Consider the following 17,291-nt stretch of genomic DNA (forward strand, 5'->3'; position numbering starts at 1 on the left):
TCCCTGTATCCTAATCTTATTATTATCTTATTATCTTATTATTATCTGTTATATAGTACATTTAAGCATACAGTGCTGTTTACAATAAGTACTTTAATCCATGTAACCCATTTTACTGGAGGAGCGACAAGCTTTTAGCCTAGGTCACCCAGGTAGAAGTCCAAGAGTGGCTTTAATGTCAAACATATGGAGTCTGGTTGGTTTTTTTAATAATAAAAAACAGAGAATAAATCTTGCCTTTCTCTCTATCTTTTTACTGTTCCTCTTTCCCTTGCTATTCTATCAATGTCAGGACTTCATAGGGCAATTCTATGCAGTGCTATGAATTTCAGCTCTGCAGCAGATTGCTTTCAATAAATGGTTAATATGAGTAGCAGGGTATAATGGTCAAATATGAACAGGTATTTGCAATGTGCAGCATTTATTAAGGCGATCTCTTAGCAAAGTGATGACTGAGCTTTGACAATCCAGTATGATAATCCTTCAGCCTACCATTTCATGTATGAATGGCTGGCTCTCTCTAGTAGAAATCAATCCATTTGTTCCTTTGAGAAAGATAAATAACTCTTTTTAGGTGAGATCCATTCACAGATGTATTGACACACATTAGATATTATGTTGTTTGTTTATATAGCCTTGAGCTTTGGTATTGGTTTCCATTGTTTGTAGTGTCTATGCATGTTTGGTATAATAGGGTTTGCATGTGTTACTATTTCTCTAACAGTAACTGGGGAATGTCAGCAAGCTTGTTTCCTGCTGAAGTCCATTGATTCCAAAAGGAGGAAGGTTCAAATATTTGAAATGCCTTGGGTTGCCATTCTAAATACTCAGTAGTGTTTATAAGCCCCATTAAACCTGATAGTGTTGAGTGATCATACATTCAAAGATGTTTACTCTTAATGAGCCAAAAATGGAGTTTGTTGCATTTCTTAACAAGAAAGCGTTTTCAACGTTTGAACACTGATAGAGATCAGCGGTCATCTCAAATTGTATCTTTTATTTCTTAATGCCTGTTCTGATGAAATTGCATACAGTCTCTAATCTGTGTTCTTTCTGCATACCTTATTTGACTCTCTTCATTTCCCACCGTAGAGGAAGTGTATAGGCGAAGGCTAAAAGAAAAACGTAAGCCCTAAGATTTCGCTTTATTACTTTTCACACACAAATTATACCTAAAGTGCACTTCTGCAGCAATAATCATTCAATGTTGGCTCTGTAGTTGACTGCTGAATCGTAACATGCGGGATGAATATATCATTGCTTACCGCAGACAGAATGGCTTTAATACAGTCAGATTTATTATCTCACACAAAATCTCCAATGTTGCGTAAGTGAACAGAAAATGGGCATTAAAGAGGCTCTGTCAAAGTTGGTGGACTCCAGAATAGACATTTGTATATTTAAAACCAAAAAGTATACAAAAGATGCATTGCTTGTGCAGAGCTTTTACCCTCACCCTTTTTGAAAAGGGGGATTTTCTTCCAAACCTTCAAGACCTAGCATTTTAAATATTTCCATCTTAATTGTGGATATACCTTCTTTTTGAAGAAGTCTTCATGAAAGTGAGAAAACCTTGACATAGCTCTTTTAAAAGTCTTTTTTCCTCCTTTAAATCTGACTGGGTGCTTGTGTCTTGCTTGTTGTTAAGTGTGGCTTTAAGAAAAGCAAAAACTGTGTCTGTCCAAGCTACATCTATGTGGAAATGCCACTGCCTGCTAAAATATCATTAAAACACATAACCCACTAATTGGATCGCTCCCATCACTAGATTTGCAGTACAGCTGTGATAATCTAAACTTTATTTTTTAAAAAAACAACTACTGAATACTAATTCTCCCCCTCCCTGTACTAATATTTTTGCAACACTATTCTTCTTTTCCTTGTGTGTCACATTGTCATCTTTGCAAAGTATTGTTTTGAAATGTTACTATTTTAAAAATGCCTAAGATTTGGGATAGTTTTGTTTAGAACACCTAGGAATGTGTGTTGCTAGGACAACTGCTGTAGTCAAATCAGTCCCTGCATTCTCAGTCAGCTGTATCTTCATCCCAAACCAAAGACTGTTAGCTCTAAAGTTACTTCCGTGTCTGCAGCAAACAAAAAACGATCTAATGAATGCGTACAAAACTTCAACTTCTTCCCACTTCCCTTTGAAGGGTACAACCTATTCACAAGGTATATATTCTTAATGGGGAAATGCAGACAGTGACTCCCACATGAAGACTTGAGAGCTAATAACCAAAACTTAAATTTTGCCTGTTGATGATAGTAGGGTATAAGGCAGTTAGAAAGTGAGCCCCTAATTAAAAAGCATCTGCTACTGTTTGGTAAATGACTTTAGCACGGACTAGGATTTCTTTTGCACTACTTGGTACAGGGGTGTGGAGCCTGAGGCCCAGGGGCCAGTTGTGGTCTTCCAGGTTCCTGTAACTGGCCCTGGAGACTCTCACTAATCCTGCCCTCCAGTGCTTTTGTGTGGCTGGAATGTGATGATGCCTCCCGCTTGCCTAATTGGAGAAGTGTGTGAATGAGTGTGTGTGTAAGCCCCTGGCTTTTGAGTGACTGGAACGCAGCCTGTTGTACAAAGGTGAGAGTCTCTTTTGCTGCCTTTTGCCCTTTGCACATTTTTGGTCCAAAAATGTTCCCCCACCGCTGGTTTCCTTCGCCATACAATGGAGATAGATGAATGCAAGTAGCAACAAAATCTGTATTCTAGCAATCAATAGTTTCCAAGCCTCTGCATCCAATCCCTTATGCAATTTACTATTTTTGAAAGGTCCATGGTTTTATTTTAATAAATAAAATAATAAATAAAATTTATTATTATTATTACTCCCTCCTCTGGCAATCTTTACAAAACTTTAGTTTATGGTTGCCATCAATTTTGATTTTAATTCATTTTAATCCATTTTTATACTGTTTTATAATGCTGTACTGTTTTAGTGTTGTTAGCCGCCCTGAGCCCGGCTTCGGCTGGGGAGGGCGGGATATAAATAAAATTTATCATTATTATTATTTATTATTATTTTAAATAATGAGATATGTGCAAAACACTTTGTTTTCTGTCAGAGGGTAATTACTTTGGCTTTGAAACCAGCCATCTAGCTAGTTGTAGTGCTTCTTATTTTGCTAGAAGTGTTTATAAAACAACAGTTTTTGCACTCCATAGATTTTATTTTATTTTATTTTATTGCACCTGAATATCAGCAAGTGCTTGAAGATGCTGGTCATTAAATGTTTCAATCACAAAAACTTTAAAAATGGCCATTCCGTTTAGTGGCTGTATTCGGATAGCACATTAAGCACATTAACCCGTTGCGTGCCTCAACAAACAGTGAGTCATTTCCACTGTGCCCTTTCCCTAGCACTTAAAATCATGGTTTGTTGGAAGAGAAACAAACCATGAGCACTGGTTAGAACACGACAGTAATCAAAGGTTTGTTGCTCCTGCTCATTATATGGAAGGAGTGTGTCAGGAGCGATTTCAGCAGCATTCACTAGAGCAGTCCTTGTTCATGATAAGCCATGGTTTAGTTGGAGGCCAAGAAAAATCCATATTTTTAGCCGTCAGGAGATTAGAACATTATGTAACTTCCTTAATGTAGTGTGTCATGTCTGTTTTCCTTGAACATGCCATACCTGAGCATCAAGTAGGGGACCTCAGGAAAGACCTATTTTGTGATGCAGTGGGAGGGTGGAACTGGCAAAAGAAACTGGCAGCTTGCAAATTTCAGCTCTCGCATCTCTGCATCCAGCTCATTGTCGATCTGTGAATGTTACTGGTTTTTGTTTGTATGTTTTTTAGGCACCCTGGAAGTGAGTGGAACTGAAGGGTGGCACATAACATTCTAAATGCATTTATTCAGGGAGGTTGTTTTTATCTCATTCCAAGAGACTTCTGCAGTGATGTAGAAAGATCTCACCTGATAAAAATGTGTCACGTAGAACCAACAGAAAGTGCTTGCCCTGTGGTGACAAGAGCTACCACATTGCATAATTTAAGCAGAGGCACAGAGATGTAAGGCACTGGCACAGTTTTTTGTTTTGCTTTGAGAAGATTGCCAAAAGTATTGTTATGATTGCACATCTGATATAATGTTACCAGTTTGTATACTATAATGACAGGTACCAATGTATGTGTATTTTCATCTCCTTTATTTCCTTCTGAAACATTTCTTTTAGATCAAGAGGTCCAATGTTTGAAAGTAGGAATGGAATCATTATTGGCTGCAAATCAAGAAAAGGTAAGAAAAGTGCAACCGTTAAGTGTTGTTGTTGTTGTTGTTGTTGTTGTTGGTTGTTGTATATGCCTCCTTTTCCCAGGCTAGGACTCAAAGCAGCTTACAGATAAAAGGGGGGGGGCAGAGAAAACTAAAAACTGAGAAGATCATCGTTTATATATGGGCAACTCCCCATTTACGTGAGAGTTATGTTCCAAGGCACCGTGCATTAAGTGAAATTGCACACATTTGAAACACCATTGAAAATGCCTGCAAACACCCTCTAAACCCTTGGAAACCCCTTTAAAAAACCAACAGCACTTACCAAACTCCACCACAGTCGCTCCCTCCAAATCTCCTTGATCAAACTCTCCACAGCTTCAGGTTAAGAACAGACCTCCAGAACGAATTAAATACTTAACCCGAGGTACCACTGTACATTAAAAAATAAACAATGGAAACAGCAATGTTACAAGTATTCTTTTTGTCCCCTTCTGTGGAATATATCTGATTATTCCTGGTGCTTTTACTGGGGAAGGTATTGGATTGTGAGAGGTGTTTTATTCAATGCCCAGCAGTGAGTAAATTGCCCTTCATATCGTGTCTGACCATTATGGAAAGCTGTAACTAGTTTAAACTGTAGGCCTTGGTGCCCTGAACTTTCCTATGACTCACACTTTCTTGTCACACCTATTTTCATGAAGGAAGTGCCATGGGGAGAATTTAATCATAAGATAGCCTTGACCCCTCTCAACTTTCCATCACTGGAAACGACCTCAAGCAGGTGGTGTCTCATGACTGGGGAGAAAAATGATTGCTGGACTCCATTAACAGGGTGCCAATATACAGGCAGGCTGTCCCTGCTGATAATATTTCCTAAAGCACAGAGTGGAGGTGTGTGGGGCCATGTGCCCCCACCCCTGATATGATTGACATCAGCACGATTTCGACAAAATGAGGCAAGGGTATGCCTGCAACATGTAACAAGCTAAATATGATAAAAGCATTTATTTATTTGCACTATTTATAGCCCACTGTACATTGAATATTTTCATTCCAAGAGCAGAGGCAACGAAATAAAAGGAAATGGAGAAAAACAGCAATATATAAAAAAATCACAAAATCATATAAAGGCATCCAATAATCAACAAATTAACTGCTTCGTCATAATATGAAAGCAGGACTACAATAGCAACAAATAATATTTCCCCCCAAAGAAACCCAGAAGAGAAACAGATTAAGCAACCAGTGAATGGTCTTTGCAACAGTTCCCACCCTATTTTTCACTAATAGCATTCCACTCATTCCCGCTCTGTCTCACACTAGACTCTGTGTGCGTCAATAGACTCTCACTCTTTGACAACAGTCCTGAGGATTGTTCCCAATCCTGAGGAAACCCACTGGCCTCAAGGTCTGTAAGGCTGCCAGATACAGACGTGGAGGAGGATTTGATGACCTCTTTCACCTCTTTTCTTCTTACCTGCCAGCACAAAGAGCATTCGGGGACCTCAAGGTCCACACTTATGTGTAACTACAGTAGAAATATATGACAAGAGGGACAGATTCCAGGTTCAGCTTTCTTTCTCTTTTCTTGTGAGTGAATCATCATACAGCAACAAGTCTCAAGGCTGTAGGGACTAGGAAAGGTCTCATGGGCCTCACCTTATTCCCAGTATATGTAGATTCCTGTATACTGAAATCCTGACACCATTCGAATCTGTCTGTTTTACTTCTCTTCGCTTCCTTTTCAGGACCGCCGAATAGAAGAGTTAACTGTATTGCTAAGTCAGTACCGAAGAGTGAAAGAGATCATGATAGCAGTACAAGGTATGATTGGGGGTATACATCAGGTGGAAGAGCTTCCAAAACTTGATGAGGCAATTCTAACAAAGTTTTAATTTTAATATTCAGAAAAGGGTCATGAGGGGAAACTGAGAGAGCAGCCCTTGAAAGGCAGGGACCTGGTTTGTGTGACACAGTAATCCAAACAATGCCTTAGTGAAACTCTGAATATGTGGGCTCCAGTAGAAAAATTTCCAGCTGCTTTGCTCCTTTCTGGTCCTTTTTGCTGACATGCCGTTAAGTCAAGGTTTGACTTAGCATGTTGTCCAAACTGGGACTCACGATTAAGCTCACTAACCAGTAGCTGCAAGTGTCCAAGATACATTCCTGTGGTGGAGAACCATAATATACACAGTTTCTTCGTCGCCATTCTTATGTTCCCCAACAAGATTATTTCCTCTCCATTTCTCCTCCAAGCTGCTAAGCCGGTTAGTTAATGGCGATGCTTTGCTTGATTTACTGTAGTTAATAGTAAATAGGTGGCAATTCTTAAGCATAGAATAACTTCATAATTAGGCCTTTTGGAGTAGTTACTACATTGACAGATTTCACATTAAGTATTTGTTAGCATATTGAGCGAATAGATCTTGGGTATTTAACCACCAATGGTCGACTTCATTCCAGTCACTTCTTTAGGATAAGCAAATATCCCAGTGTTTCATTCCATAGTCTCTTGAATGGGATTGACCTGCCACAACAGCATACGTAAACTTGAGAAGTGGGGCTGCATGGAATGTTTTATCCAAGGGATGATTAACTCGTGTGGGGCTATGTCCCTCCCCTTTGTCTGTGACTAATACAGCTTGGCTCTGCCTTTTGATACATACAATTATGGTTATCAGCATGTGTTTGTGGAAGCCCTCTTCCTTTTGGGGGGGGGTCAAAGAATGGTGTTTCTTGATGCTTTTATAACACAAAATTCATTGACATTAAGAACAGAGTTCTTGGACTAGTCAATGTTCAGAGACGCTCTGCACTGTCAAAATCAGTTCCAATACATGCAGCTGACAATGAAGCTTCTGTTCTAGTTACATATAGGACCAATGCATTGCTGTCATCACCTGGGAAAGCTTACCTGCTTGTAAATGTGGCAAACACAGAACAGCTGGCTACTGGTAACGGATGTGTATTTTTCGGAAGTCAGTTTGAGTAATCCTGGCTTCTAGTTCTTATTGGCAGTGTTAAGAAAGCTCTTGAGCATTCAGCCCATACCACATGTAACTTCCATGTATGGTCCTGAATACATTGTGTTTCTTTCTGGGAAACACACCGTAACAGCCTGTCCATCTTGACGACAGTCAGCAAGACTGAGCAAGATGGGAGGGGTAGTCTAACTTGTTACAGTGCAGCTGCCCCTCTTCCTAGGCTGGTGGTGTCACACACGTTCTCAGATCTTCATATGATTTGGCAAAGCAGTGTAAGTTAATTTATTGTCTGCATTGTGAGCTGTTTATCCTTAATAAGTCATGCAAGTATTTTTTCATGTCCAAGAAGGAATAATTCATTTTTCTTGTTAAGAGACTTATTTTGAAAAGTTGCCTATGAAAGCATCTTCTCTTGTCTGACTAGACAGCCTCATGAAATGTTATACTTCCTGTCTGCATTTAGAATAACCCGGCCAAGAAGATAAGTGAATAAAATATATATAAAGCACAATGGGGCCCAGCATCCACTGAACATGCTTTTACATCCCCTACCCTACAAGGATCCTTTAAACTCAGAGTGACTGCTCCTTTACAGCTTAAAGGAAATGTGTGGGAATGGAGAGAGGAATGGCTTTCTGAGACCAATCTCCACTCTTTCATCTATGATTATTTCTCATCCATCCTCAGTTGTTATGACTGAATAAGTTTCAGTGTTATCATTACAGATTTTACTAAACATGTGGTGGTTGTTGAGATGATAAGCCTGAGATGCTATTTTTAAATCATTGACTTTAAAATGTTATTTGCGGGGGGGACAGTGCTTGGCCTTATATTGCTTTTCTTAAACATGAGATCTAGCAAGAAGCCCATCTGAAATTGCTGGTCTTTTCTATACAAAAGACATATGAGAAGCTGGAAGTAATTTTCCTGTTTTGTAACCTATCTTGCACTCTCTAGTATGTGAAATAGATGGGATTAGGCAACATATTATTCCACACAGTTATATTTTCCAGTGACATAATGTAACTTTAAAGAGCATGCTTGCCACAGCGACCCAGTTTGCTTTAATTAACTACAGAACATTTAGCTAATGCATGCACAACTGTTTTAGATTGTGAAAAATAAGTTGATCGTATCCCTTTCCTTCCACATCAGCTAGAATTGGAAAGCTGACCTGAGCCCTTAACTAAAAAACAAAGTAAGAAAAACTTTAATTAAATGGTGTAGGAATTAAAAGCTAAGAATTATAAACTAAACCTAACATTGAAATAAATGACATGTACCAGAATGCTGAATACGAATAAAGTCAATAGGAGCTAGACACCTGCTTGATTTTATTACACTTCCTGCTCATTTTAACTAATTAAGTAGTACTAAATTTAAATACCCTTTTCTTTTGAGCGTTGGTAATGAGAGATTTTTAAGTGTTGCCTGAATCAATTTAATCAGTTTGTTATTCAACTAAAGTTTTAATTGCAGTTAAAATTATCCTCTCTTTTTTTTACTGTTTATACAGTCTATTCCAAATATTATCTCTTAATTGGTGGGTCTGAAACATTTTAAGCTGCCGCAGCAAAGCAACAGTGCAGGCATTTTTCTGGCCACCTCCGTCAGAATACCTTATTCTTAGAAAGGGCCTGCCTTGGCCCTTCCTCTGTGATGAGGGTGGGGCAGCAGAGAGCCTTGCTGAGTGAGTGAGTGAGTGAGTGAGTGAGGATGGATGGGTGCTGGCAACAGCTGGGGTGACTGAGGACAGTATGGCGAGTGAACAGGGGTTTGGGGACACCAGTTCACTTCTCTCTGCAAACACCATCTGAAGCGATTCTCTTGCTTATTATCATTGTATGACCCACCTTGTAAATTCTAAAAGCCATGTTTTGAAGTGACACCATTTCTAAAGAAACTGAAAGCCACAATCTTGTATCTGAAACGACATTTGGGGATTCTGTGAGATTTGCAAAATTATACTTAGTTGGATATATGTGTCTGCTTCGTATTGTCAGCTGTGAATTACCAGCTTGGTTTGCACATCATGGTAAGATTATGATCCTATGTTTGGACAACATGCTAAGCTGCGCAGACCTAGGAAGACCAGAAGCAAATCAGCTATGGTCTCCTCCCCAGGGGTCAGTATGTTCATATGAAGCTGTGGCTAATTACATGCAAACATGACCATTGTTTCATTGACTGGAATATCTCAAAGCCTGAAGAGATTGAACTTTCACTGTGCTTGACACATAGTTCCATACCACCACCTGTTAAAAGGGGCTGTGAATGAGGATGTATGAATTAGACCTATATATGTTAAGAGTCATTGTGAATTTTTGTTTTTGTTTTCTAAAAACATCTTTTAACCATGCTCTGCTCTAAATTTCAAAATTTTATCATGTTTAGAGAGACACATGTAAAATAAAATATTCTATGCATCTAAATATTGAACTGATTAATTAGCAAGACATGTTGGAAATTTACTTTCTAAATAATAATTTTATTGGTTCTGTCTGTTGGAATCCTTCTGTTGTAATACTATGAATAGTTGGCTGCTCGATTGAATAATTGATAATTTTAGGCTGTCAGTGATATTTGGTCTGTGTATGTATATATGGAATCCTCTAACCATGCACAATTTTAAATACCAATCCTTTTAGGAACATCAGAAAGAGTTTTGTGTGGAAGCAGTGAAGATGATATTGAAGTAACTTTAAGAAAATGGAATCCCATGAATAAGCCCCAAATAGAACTATATAAACCAGAGGTTGGTTGGTTATTTTTTCCATTATTCTATATTCTTTTCTTCCCATACCCATACTAAAAAGTACTTAAAATAAAATTCTTTTTACACAGGTACCTCCAGGGGAATTGAATCTACCTATGTTGCCTCCTCCTCCGCAAAAAAAAATGCTGGAAATGAGGCAAGAACAATTTTTCTTTGTTAAATCTGTGTTTCTCAGAACACTCTTTTTTCATATTGTAAAACACTCTTTGAAATACTTGCTTTTGTGTCAAGAACATGTGGTCAATTGGGGCAAAACAGTTAAATTTAGAATGCATCAAAAAGCCTGCTCTTTAAAATGTGTGCTTATGTTTACCATTACGATTAACAGCGGAAGCTCCCCAGTTCCTTCAAATAACCTGTTTTCTGCAAACGGACAAAGCCTGGAAGTCCAACATAGGTAAGAAGAATAATGCTATCAACATTTACCAATCAAGTTATCCTAGACATTTTGAATGGGGATCCTTTCCCCCAAATGAGCAACCACAGCTCCAGTTCAAAGGACCCTGAGAAATCCAGTGCAATCGGAGATTCCCTACATTCAGGCCTGGCCATTTTAACTGAATGAGACTTTCCCTCCAGGGATACAAAATATAAAGCCAAATCCCATATTGAATAGTTGACCTGACACACAGTTGTTACTGGTTTGATGTTTCTGTTTTATTTCTGAATGATAAACAAGAAGATCCACTCAGGCCTATGGAAGTATCCAGATGTCAAAAGCATCATACATCTGGTCCTCAGGCCCAATTTAGATGTTATGCAGCTTAATGTGTAGATGGGGAGCATTCCACATGCATCCCATCACATTAAAAGCCCTTAATTACATTTGCTGGCCCATTAGCATGTAGCAGTAGCTCCACTGTGCTGATCTCACCCTGGCTGCTGACCACCTTGATGTACAGTATAACAAACTGAGACAGCAAATCACACATAGACATGTTTTAAAACTTAATGGGGAGAGCATGGAATGCTTGCGCAAGTAAGAACTTACCTGTGACCCTCATGTATAAACTAGACCTTAAGATTGCAGGTTATTTGATACTGATCAGATTGCCCAGTTACTCCTGCTCAGTGTGTGTGTGTGTACGTGCATTAATTGTTGCCTTTCTCACTTTAAGGGTGCCTCAGAAAAAAATATCAAGTAGTCTTGAAGACTTGCAGAGTGAATCCTTGGAAAAGGTTGGCTCAGAAATCTTTGCTTTGTCTAATAATTGTGAATTGCATGTAGAAAATTCTTAACAGCTGAGTCATTCCACTCTGTTCTTTTCTGAATTTTGAGATCAAAGGGACGTGATTGGTCTGTGCAACACCAAACCCAATCAGTATTCTACCACAGCAATTACTGCTGGTGTATTCTGACCAATATATCTGTGCAATACAAGTCAGAGTCTGCCCAAATTGAATTCTGCATAACACTCAAATTGCACTCCATTTGAAGGTGGTCTTTACTTGTTGTTGTTGTTGTTAAAAGCTGTCACCTTCAAATTGATGCATCAATCTAATAGTATTTAGACGGAATGTGGCTAACCCAGAACTACTTCCGGTGTTTCTTCAGCATGTTTAATGTGAGTTTTTCATTTTATGTTTGTAGTCTGTTTTGTAATGTTGTATATGGCAAATGAATGAAGGTCTAGCTTCTCTAGTTATTCCAGAATTCAGAGGTCTATTTTCTCCTTCTTCATCATATTCTGGGCATTTACTGGGTATATAATTTGGATGTGCAAACACTAGAATTTACGGCGATACATCACAAATTTCTAAGAGTGCCAAGTCTACCACTTGGCTCAAGTGTACAAACCATTATGCACTTGAGCAAAGAATTTCGGCTTCTGCCTAGAAACCGCACATCCTTCTAACCAACCGCACATCCTTCGAACCTGTCAACAACTCACTTCTGTGCACTTTGTGTTAATTATTGCAGGTATTCAAACAGTTTTTGTATATAAAACAAACAAGTATTTTATATGCCAAAATTTGAAAGCACTTCCTTAGACACAGTGGGACATACCCCTCTGAGTCTTACATAAGGTCATGTCCATTAATTTCAATAGGTTTACTCTGAAGAGGGCTAATGGAGGCAACCCTGTACACACTGCCTGTAGAAAACAATGAAACAAATTCTATTAGCCTCTGTAGAAGCTGTATTTGAGATGTATTTATAAATTTAGAAGGGATGAGACATGCAGTAATGTCAGGTCGACATGGCGCTCTATACTGAGGAGAAAATAAATCTGCTATTGTCCTCGCTGAGGATCACTAGAAATTAGACTAAAAATGTCACGTTCCATTTGACACTAACATTTTGTTTGTTACTTTCTCTCCCTCACATTTCCTGCAACTTCATAGCATGTAGATGCGAAACCAGTAGAACATGATGTAGCCCAAGAGGTATATTAACTCCATTTTAACATTTACTTAACATAATCATCATTTTATGTTGTGGTTCTTCTCTTCTTTGTTTTCCCCTTGAATGGCTCTCTGTGAGAGTTAATATGCTGATAGGTTTGAGCAAACAAGTTAAGCTTCAACTTTTTGATCTTCAGTTATAAGCAAGTTTTCCTTGGGGGCAGCTGGATGAAGACACATGCCAGTGTGATTGAGCTAAATATGATGATGCCATTCCTTGCTTTTCCACAAAGGCAGAACCATGAATTCCCCATGGCTTCAAAGAAAACAAATGCTCTTCATGTGCTGCAAAGAGTGCAGGGGAGAAAGTTCTGTATGCTGGAGATGATGGAGGCAATTGTGAGCTTAGGGGTGTGCTTAGCTCCAGGCGGTATTTATTTCGTGCAAGAATATCAAAAGTGATTCAGAAAATAGCAGCACACAAGAATAAAACAGAACGGAGAGCATGCATTCTGTTGGTGACCCACAAAACAGTTAATCAAGTTGATGTATTTGCTAATGTCTTCATCTTTCTGGATTTTGCAATTGTCAGATGTTTCCTACTCAGTAGCATCATTCAGAACAGGGCCACACCTTGCCTCCTTTGCTGCTTCTGATGTCCCCAATTGTTATCTCAAATGACCACAACAAGAGCGATCTGATGTGAAAAGCTCCTCATTTCCCTGGGAATCTGTGTGCATAAACTGGGGAACATTCCACCGAAACCTGGTGCCACCATGGAAAACTATGTATTGTCTCAGCACTGATTCTTCTGAAAAGCTAAAAAGTTGGTCTGCTTCTGATTGAAATGAATATTGTGCACTTTAGGAAAAAAATACTGAGTTGTTGTTGTTTTTTAAAAAATGTTTTTTTCAAAAACACAGAATAAGCCATTTGTGAAAAGCAGCAAATACCAAACCTTGCCAGGGAAGCTTCCTCGACCTGCACACAACGGTGACACTGGGGTATACAGTACTCCCTCTCCAAGCACGTGCCCTGTGAATGGCAATGGAGACAACAGCATACCGAGCCTGAGTACGTACTTCAGGGAGGAGAACAATAAAAGCTTGGGGTTTAGCTACTTAATAGCAGTCAGTCAGTCAGTTTTATTGTATATAGCCAAAGGCCTTTACAATGGAGGATGGGGAATTTAAGGAAAACTTTCATCTAAAATCATACAACATAACCTGCAGCAGTTTACAATATAAAAAGAAATTCACAACATTAAAATTTAAGATTGGAGTGCATTCACATAGCTGGAATGGAGCTTCTTGGCTGCCGGTGCAAATTAGGCTTCCTGGTGTGTAATATATAGGTGTTTATCTGCTAGGAATTCAACTGTCACTTCCTGTGCAGATTGACCTGGAAGCCAATTAAGAATTGGTGATATAAATTTCCTCTGGGCATTGTATACAGGGGGCAAATCAGCAGGGAGTGTGTAATGTCCTCTGCCTGAATGCATCCATATATACATTTGCAATCCATATGGGGAATTCCCCAATCTCTCCCCTCTAAATATGCTGAAGGCATCTGTTGGAATTTTAATTCTACAAAAGCCCTCCATGGATGTGGGAAGGTCAGTGTCTCAAGGTGATTCGTCTTAAATTTGGGGGTACCAAGTAGAGTAACGGAGCAATGATGGATATTCTGCCTTGGTTGGTATCCTGATCAAATATCCAATTTCTAAGGTCACGTGGGCTAAAGGCCAAGTAGCTCTCTATTTGAAGACTATAAGCCCTAAGCTTATCTTGGCACTTTTGTGCCCAGCCCCCTGTCCTTAGTTGCTCTAACCAGCAGAGCTTAGTAAGAGTGTGTTCCTCGAAGGCATTTAGCCTGCTCCACTATCTCATATAGGCTAGATCAATTCTGGCTGCTAGCGAGGGGATGCCCAACTCAGCTCTGACGTGGGCTGCCGATGTCCCATAATAAAGCCCCAAATCTGCCTGTAGGACCTCTATTTCAGATTTAACACCAATTCCCCATATTTCATCCCCGTAGAGCATTTGGACGATGATTTTAGAGACAAGGATCTTAAAAGCTGGCTTGATTAACTGCCCACCCGTTGAATGAAAGAACCCATATAGCTGCCCAGTAGAATGGCCAGATATTAGCTTAATTGCTTCCAGATGGGGTTTCCATGATGACTTACCATCGATAAGTAATCCTAGATATTTAAATCTGGGTACTTGCTTTAGGGTGTTACCATCTAGAGTCCACCTGGACTTGGTAGTCCTCTTGCCAAATAAAGTGACCTTCGTTTTATAGTAGTTAATTTTTAGATGCTCTTTTTTACACAGCTGTTCAAATTTAACCAGCATTCTTCTAAGCACATCGTATGATGCTTCCAGGACTTTGCTAAATTAAAGGAGGAAATCTGTTTCCACCTACTAGAAGGTGGAAAGTTGGATTTCCAAGTAGCTTAGACCCCAGGACTCTGCTTGGTCATGTTTATTGTGAGCCATTACAACAACTGGGATGTACAGAATATGGAATTTTGTTTACTCCTGCAAAGACTACCGTTAGACAATTTGCAGGGGAGGCTGAAATTCCATATGCCGAATGCTCTGTGGGCATGGCTTCATCTAGGCTAGCAGCTATCATGCTTGGCAAGGCTGTGTAAAGGGAAAAACTGTCCCTAAGCATGTCTGCCTGGGACTAAGGCTCCATTAAATACAGTGGAACGTCAGATAATGGACCTTGCACATCTGTCTGCAACCATTACCTTTTGATATTGGAACCCCGGAAATAAGTAGACTACATGCATATGTCTGCTGCTTTAATTACAGAGTGTTAAGATGCTCCCTTTTAATATCCTAGACAATTTAAAATATTGAGTAATAGTTTCAAACCCTGCGGAAAGCAAAGTTCTCTGGCTGCTCTCTATAAATCAAGCTGGTAAGTGAGTCTAAAGCAGAGTTTTGTTTCGTTTTTTGTAAAAAGAAACATCAACTACATATTACTGGGATTTATTTTGCGTTTAAGTGGAACAGCCTGCATTTTATTCTTATTTTCTTTTTCACTTAGGAGTGTTCCATATGGAAAGCAATTTTTTAAAAACTGCATGATACATTGTGGATCCTTTTTTAAAAAAAATATTCACTGGTCTCACCGTAGAATATTTTGAACTAGAGACAGCAGGACCCCAAATGTTCAACTTCATCTGCTTTGTTACTTTTGCTTCCTGTCAATTTTTTATTTCCTGCTTTTGGCTTTGGCTTTTTTTGCTTTTCTGTAACTTTCCTTTGCTTGAATTTCCCATCATCTTTGCTTCTTCATGTGGCTTTCTGGTTCTTGGAATGATTGAAGATCGCATCAGGAGTGTCAGTGCACCAATCTTAGGTATCGTACACCTAGTCAATGCACAGCTTTTAAGCTAGCAATGAATTGGGGGGGTCCCCCGTTACTTCTTGATTGCAAATATGAATTGCACATAGTGGACTGTCTGGAATCTTGATTTTTTTACACTGAAAGGGAAGAGCCCAATTTAGCTCCTAGTAAATGAAATGTAGGCAGACAGTGCTAGACTTCAATCTCTGAACTAGAACAGAGAATCAGTCTAGTGGTTGATTCTAATTGGAGCTAGACATCTATTACTTTGGAAGCAAAATTCATATATTGGAAAGGGGGAGTTTAATGTGGCTCCTTATTTAACCATTTTTTAAAATACAAAAACCTTCCTAAATTTATTTTGGCAATAATGTTTTAACATAGGCACCCACAATAATCTTAGAAATTCAGCTGCCATAGTTTTTTTAGAAGGATGTAATTTTCAATCCTATATTCATACTACAAATAAGATGAATGTTACTAATCGGTAGTTTTCTGGTAAACCTGACCATTTTATAATGTGATTGCAGAAATCTTTAGCTAGTTCTTCCAGTCTTTATATGTTTTGATACATTATGGGGAAGAAGTCCTCTAACTCGTAATAAAAAATGCAGTTTCTAAGTCTGAGAAGAATCACGGACCATTATTTCAGGAATGTTGCCAAGTAAAATTGGAGGTACTTAGCCCTATATGATTTAAGTTGTTTTGGGGATTATGAATTTTTTGTGACGTTTTTCCTTTTGCATTTTATACCATGGCTTCATAAATCTCAATGGCATTTGTCAATCACAGGGGACTCTGACAATATGGATGGTACAATGAATTCAGATGACCTTTCACCTTTGTCATCGGGAGCAGAATCTGGTGCACAGTCTCCATTATCTCCGGAAAATAAAAGAAGTCCAAGAGGAATAAAGAAAATATGGGGAAAGTGAGTTTTTTCAATCTTCTGTATCTTTCTGTATCTCTTCTGTATTTTTTTTTTTTTTTTAATGCCACTACAGAGACCTAACTAGAAGCATTCCTGCTATCTTGGAAGTTCTTGTGTTTGTATGTTAAAGCTGCACCTTGCATTTTGATGTCTAGCAACTTCCTATTTTGAATCTTTCCCAAAAAGAATACGCAGGACCCAGTCTGGAAATTTCCCTGGAGATGATCTGGGCTTGGTTGAATTTCGAAGAGGTGGCCTCCGTGCAACAGCTGGACCTAGATTGTCTCGGTCAAAGGACACCAAGGGGCAGAAGAGGTAAAGGCTGAGTTCATGCTTTCTGTTTTGTCCTTGTGGATTATTGCATAATGAAACTCTCTTTGTAAACTTTGTTGAGGTTTTATTAAAATCAAGTAGTGTTTAAGTTTTGTGAAGTCCTACAAATTTTGTAAATTTTGTAGAGTTCTGTGGACTGTTTTCAACAAAACTGCACCCTCGAGAAAATATCCTCCCCCCCCCCCATTCATAGAGCAGTGGGGAAAGCATACCTCCAATTCCAGGAGAAAGTCTGAGCTATTTGCTTTGAAACCTTTGACTTCTTACTAGTAAATGGTCCATTGTCGGACAAGATCACATCTATTGCAGGAGTACCTGATAGCAGTGTCTGG

The 17,291-nt window shown here is 38.9% G+C and overlaps 1 protein-coding gene across 11 annotated transcripts in view; it reads left to right on the top strand.

Moving 5' to 3' along the window:
• Positions 1 to 17,291, top strand: part of PPFIBP2 (PPFIA binding protein 2) — a 100,150-nt gene that overhangs the window by 67,972 nt on the left and 14,887 nt on the right. For 7 of the 11 annotated variants that reach the window (XM_081834611.1, XM_081834608.1, XM_081834618.1 and 4 more), the window contains 12 exons: positions 1,093 to 1,125; positions 4,183 to 4,244; positions 5,972 to 6,047; positions 9,856 to 9,962; positions 10,052 to 10,119; positions 10,312 to 10,380; positions 11,102 to 11,162; positions 12,330 to 12,371; positions 13,253 to 13,403; positions 15,675 to 15,707; positions 16,488 to 16,626; positions 16,813 to 16,941. In XM_081834611.1, the coding sequence (XP_081690737.1) occupies positions 1,093 to 1,125; positions 4,183 to 4,244; positions 5,972 to 6,047; positions 9,856 to 9,962; positions 10,052 to 10,119; positions 10,312 to 10,380; positions 11,102 to 11,162; positions 12,330 to 12,371; positions 13,253 to 13,403; positions 15,675 to 15,707; positions 16,488 to 16,626; positions 16,813 to 16,941 (970 nt within the window). The remainder of the gene's footprint in view (positions 1 to 1,092; positions 1,126 to 4,182; positions 4,245 to 5,971; positions 6,048 to 9,855; positions 9,963 to 10,051; positions 10,120 to 10,311; positions 10,381 to 11,101; positions 11,163 to 12,329; positions 12,372 to 13,252; positions 13,404 to 15,674; positions 15,708 to 16,487; positions 16,627 to 16,812; positions 16,942 to 17,291) is intronic. The other 4 variants (XM_081834612.1, XM_081834615.1, XM_081834614.1 and 1 more) reach the window with 3 other exon arrangements.

The sequence above is a fragment of the Podarcis erhardii genome (genome assembly GCF_964252035.2).
Source record: "Podarcis erhardii genome assembly, chromosome: 1".
NCBI lineage: Eukaryota > Metazoa > Chordata > Lepidosauria > Squamata > Lacertidae > Podarcis > Podarcis erhardii.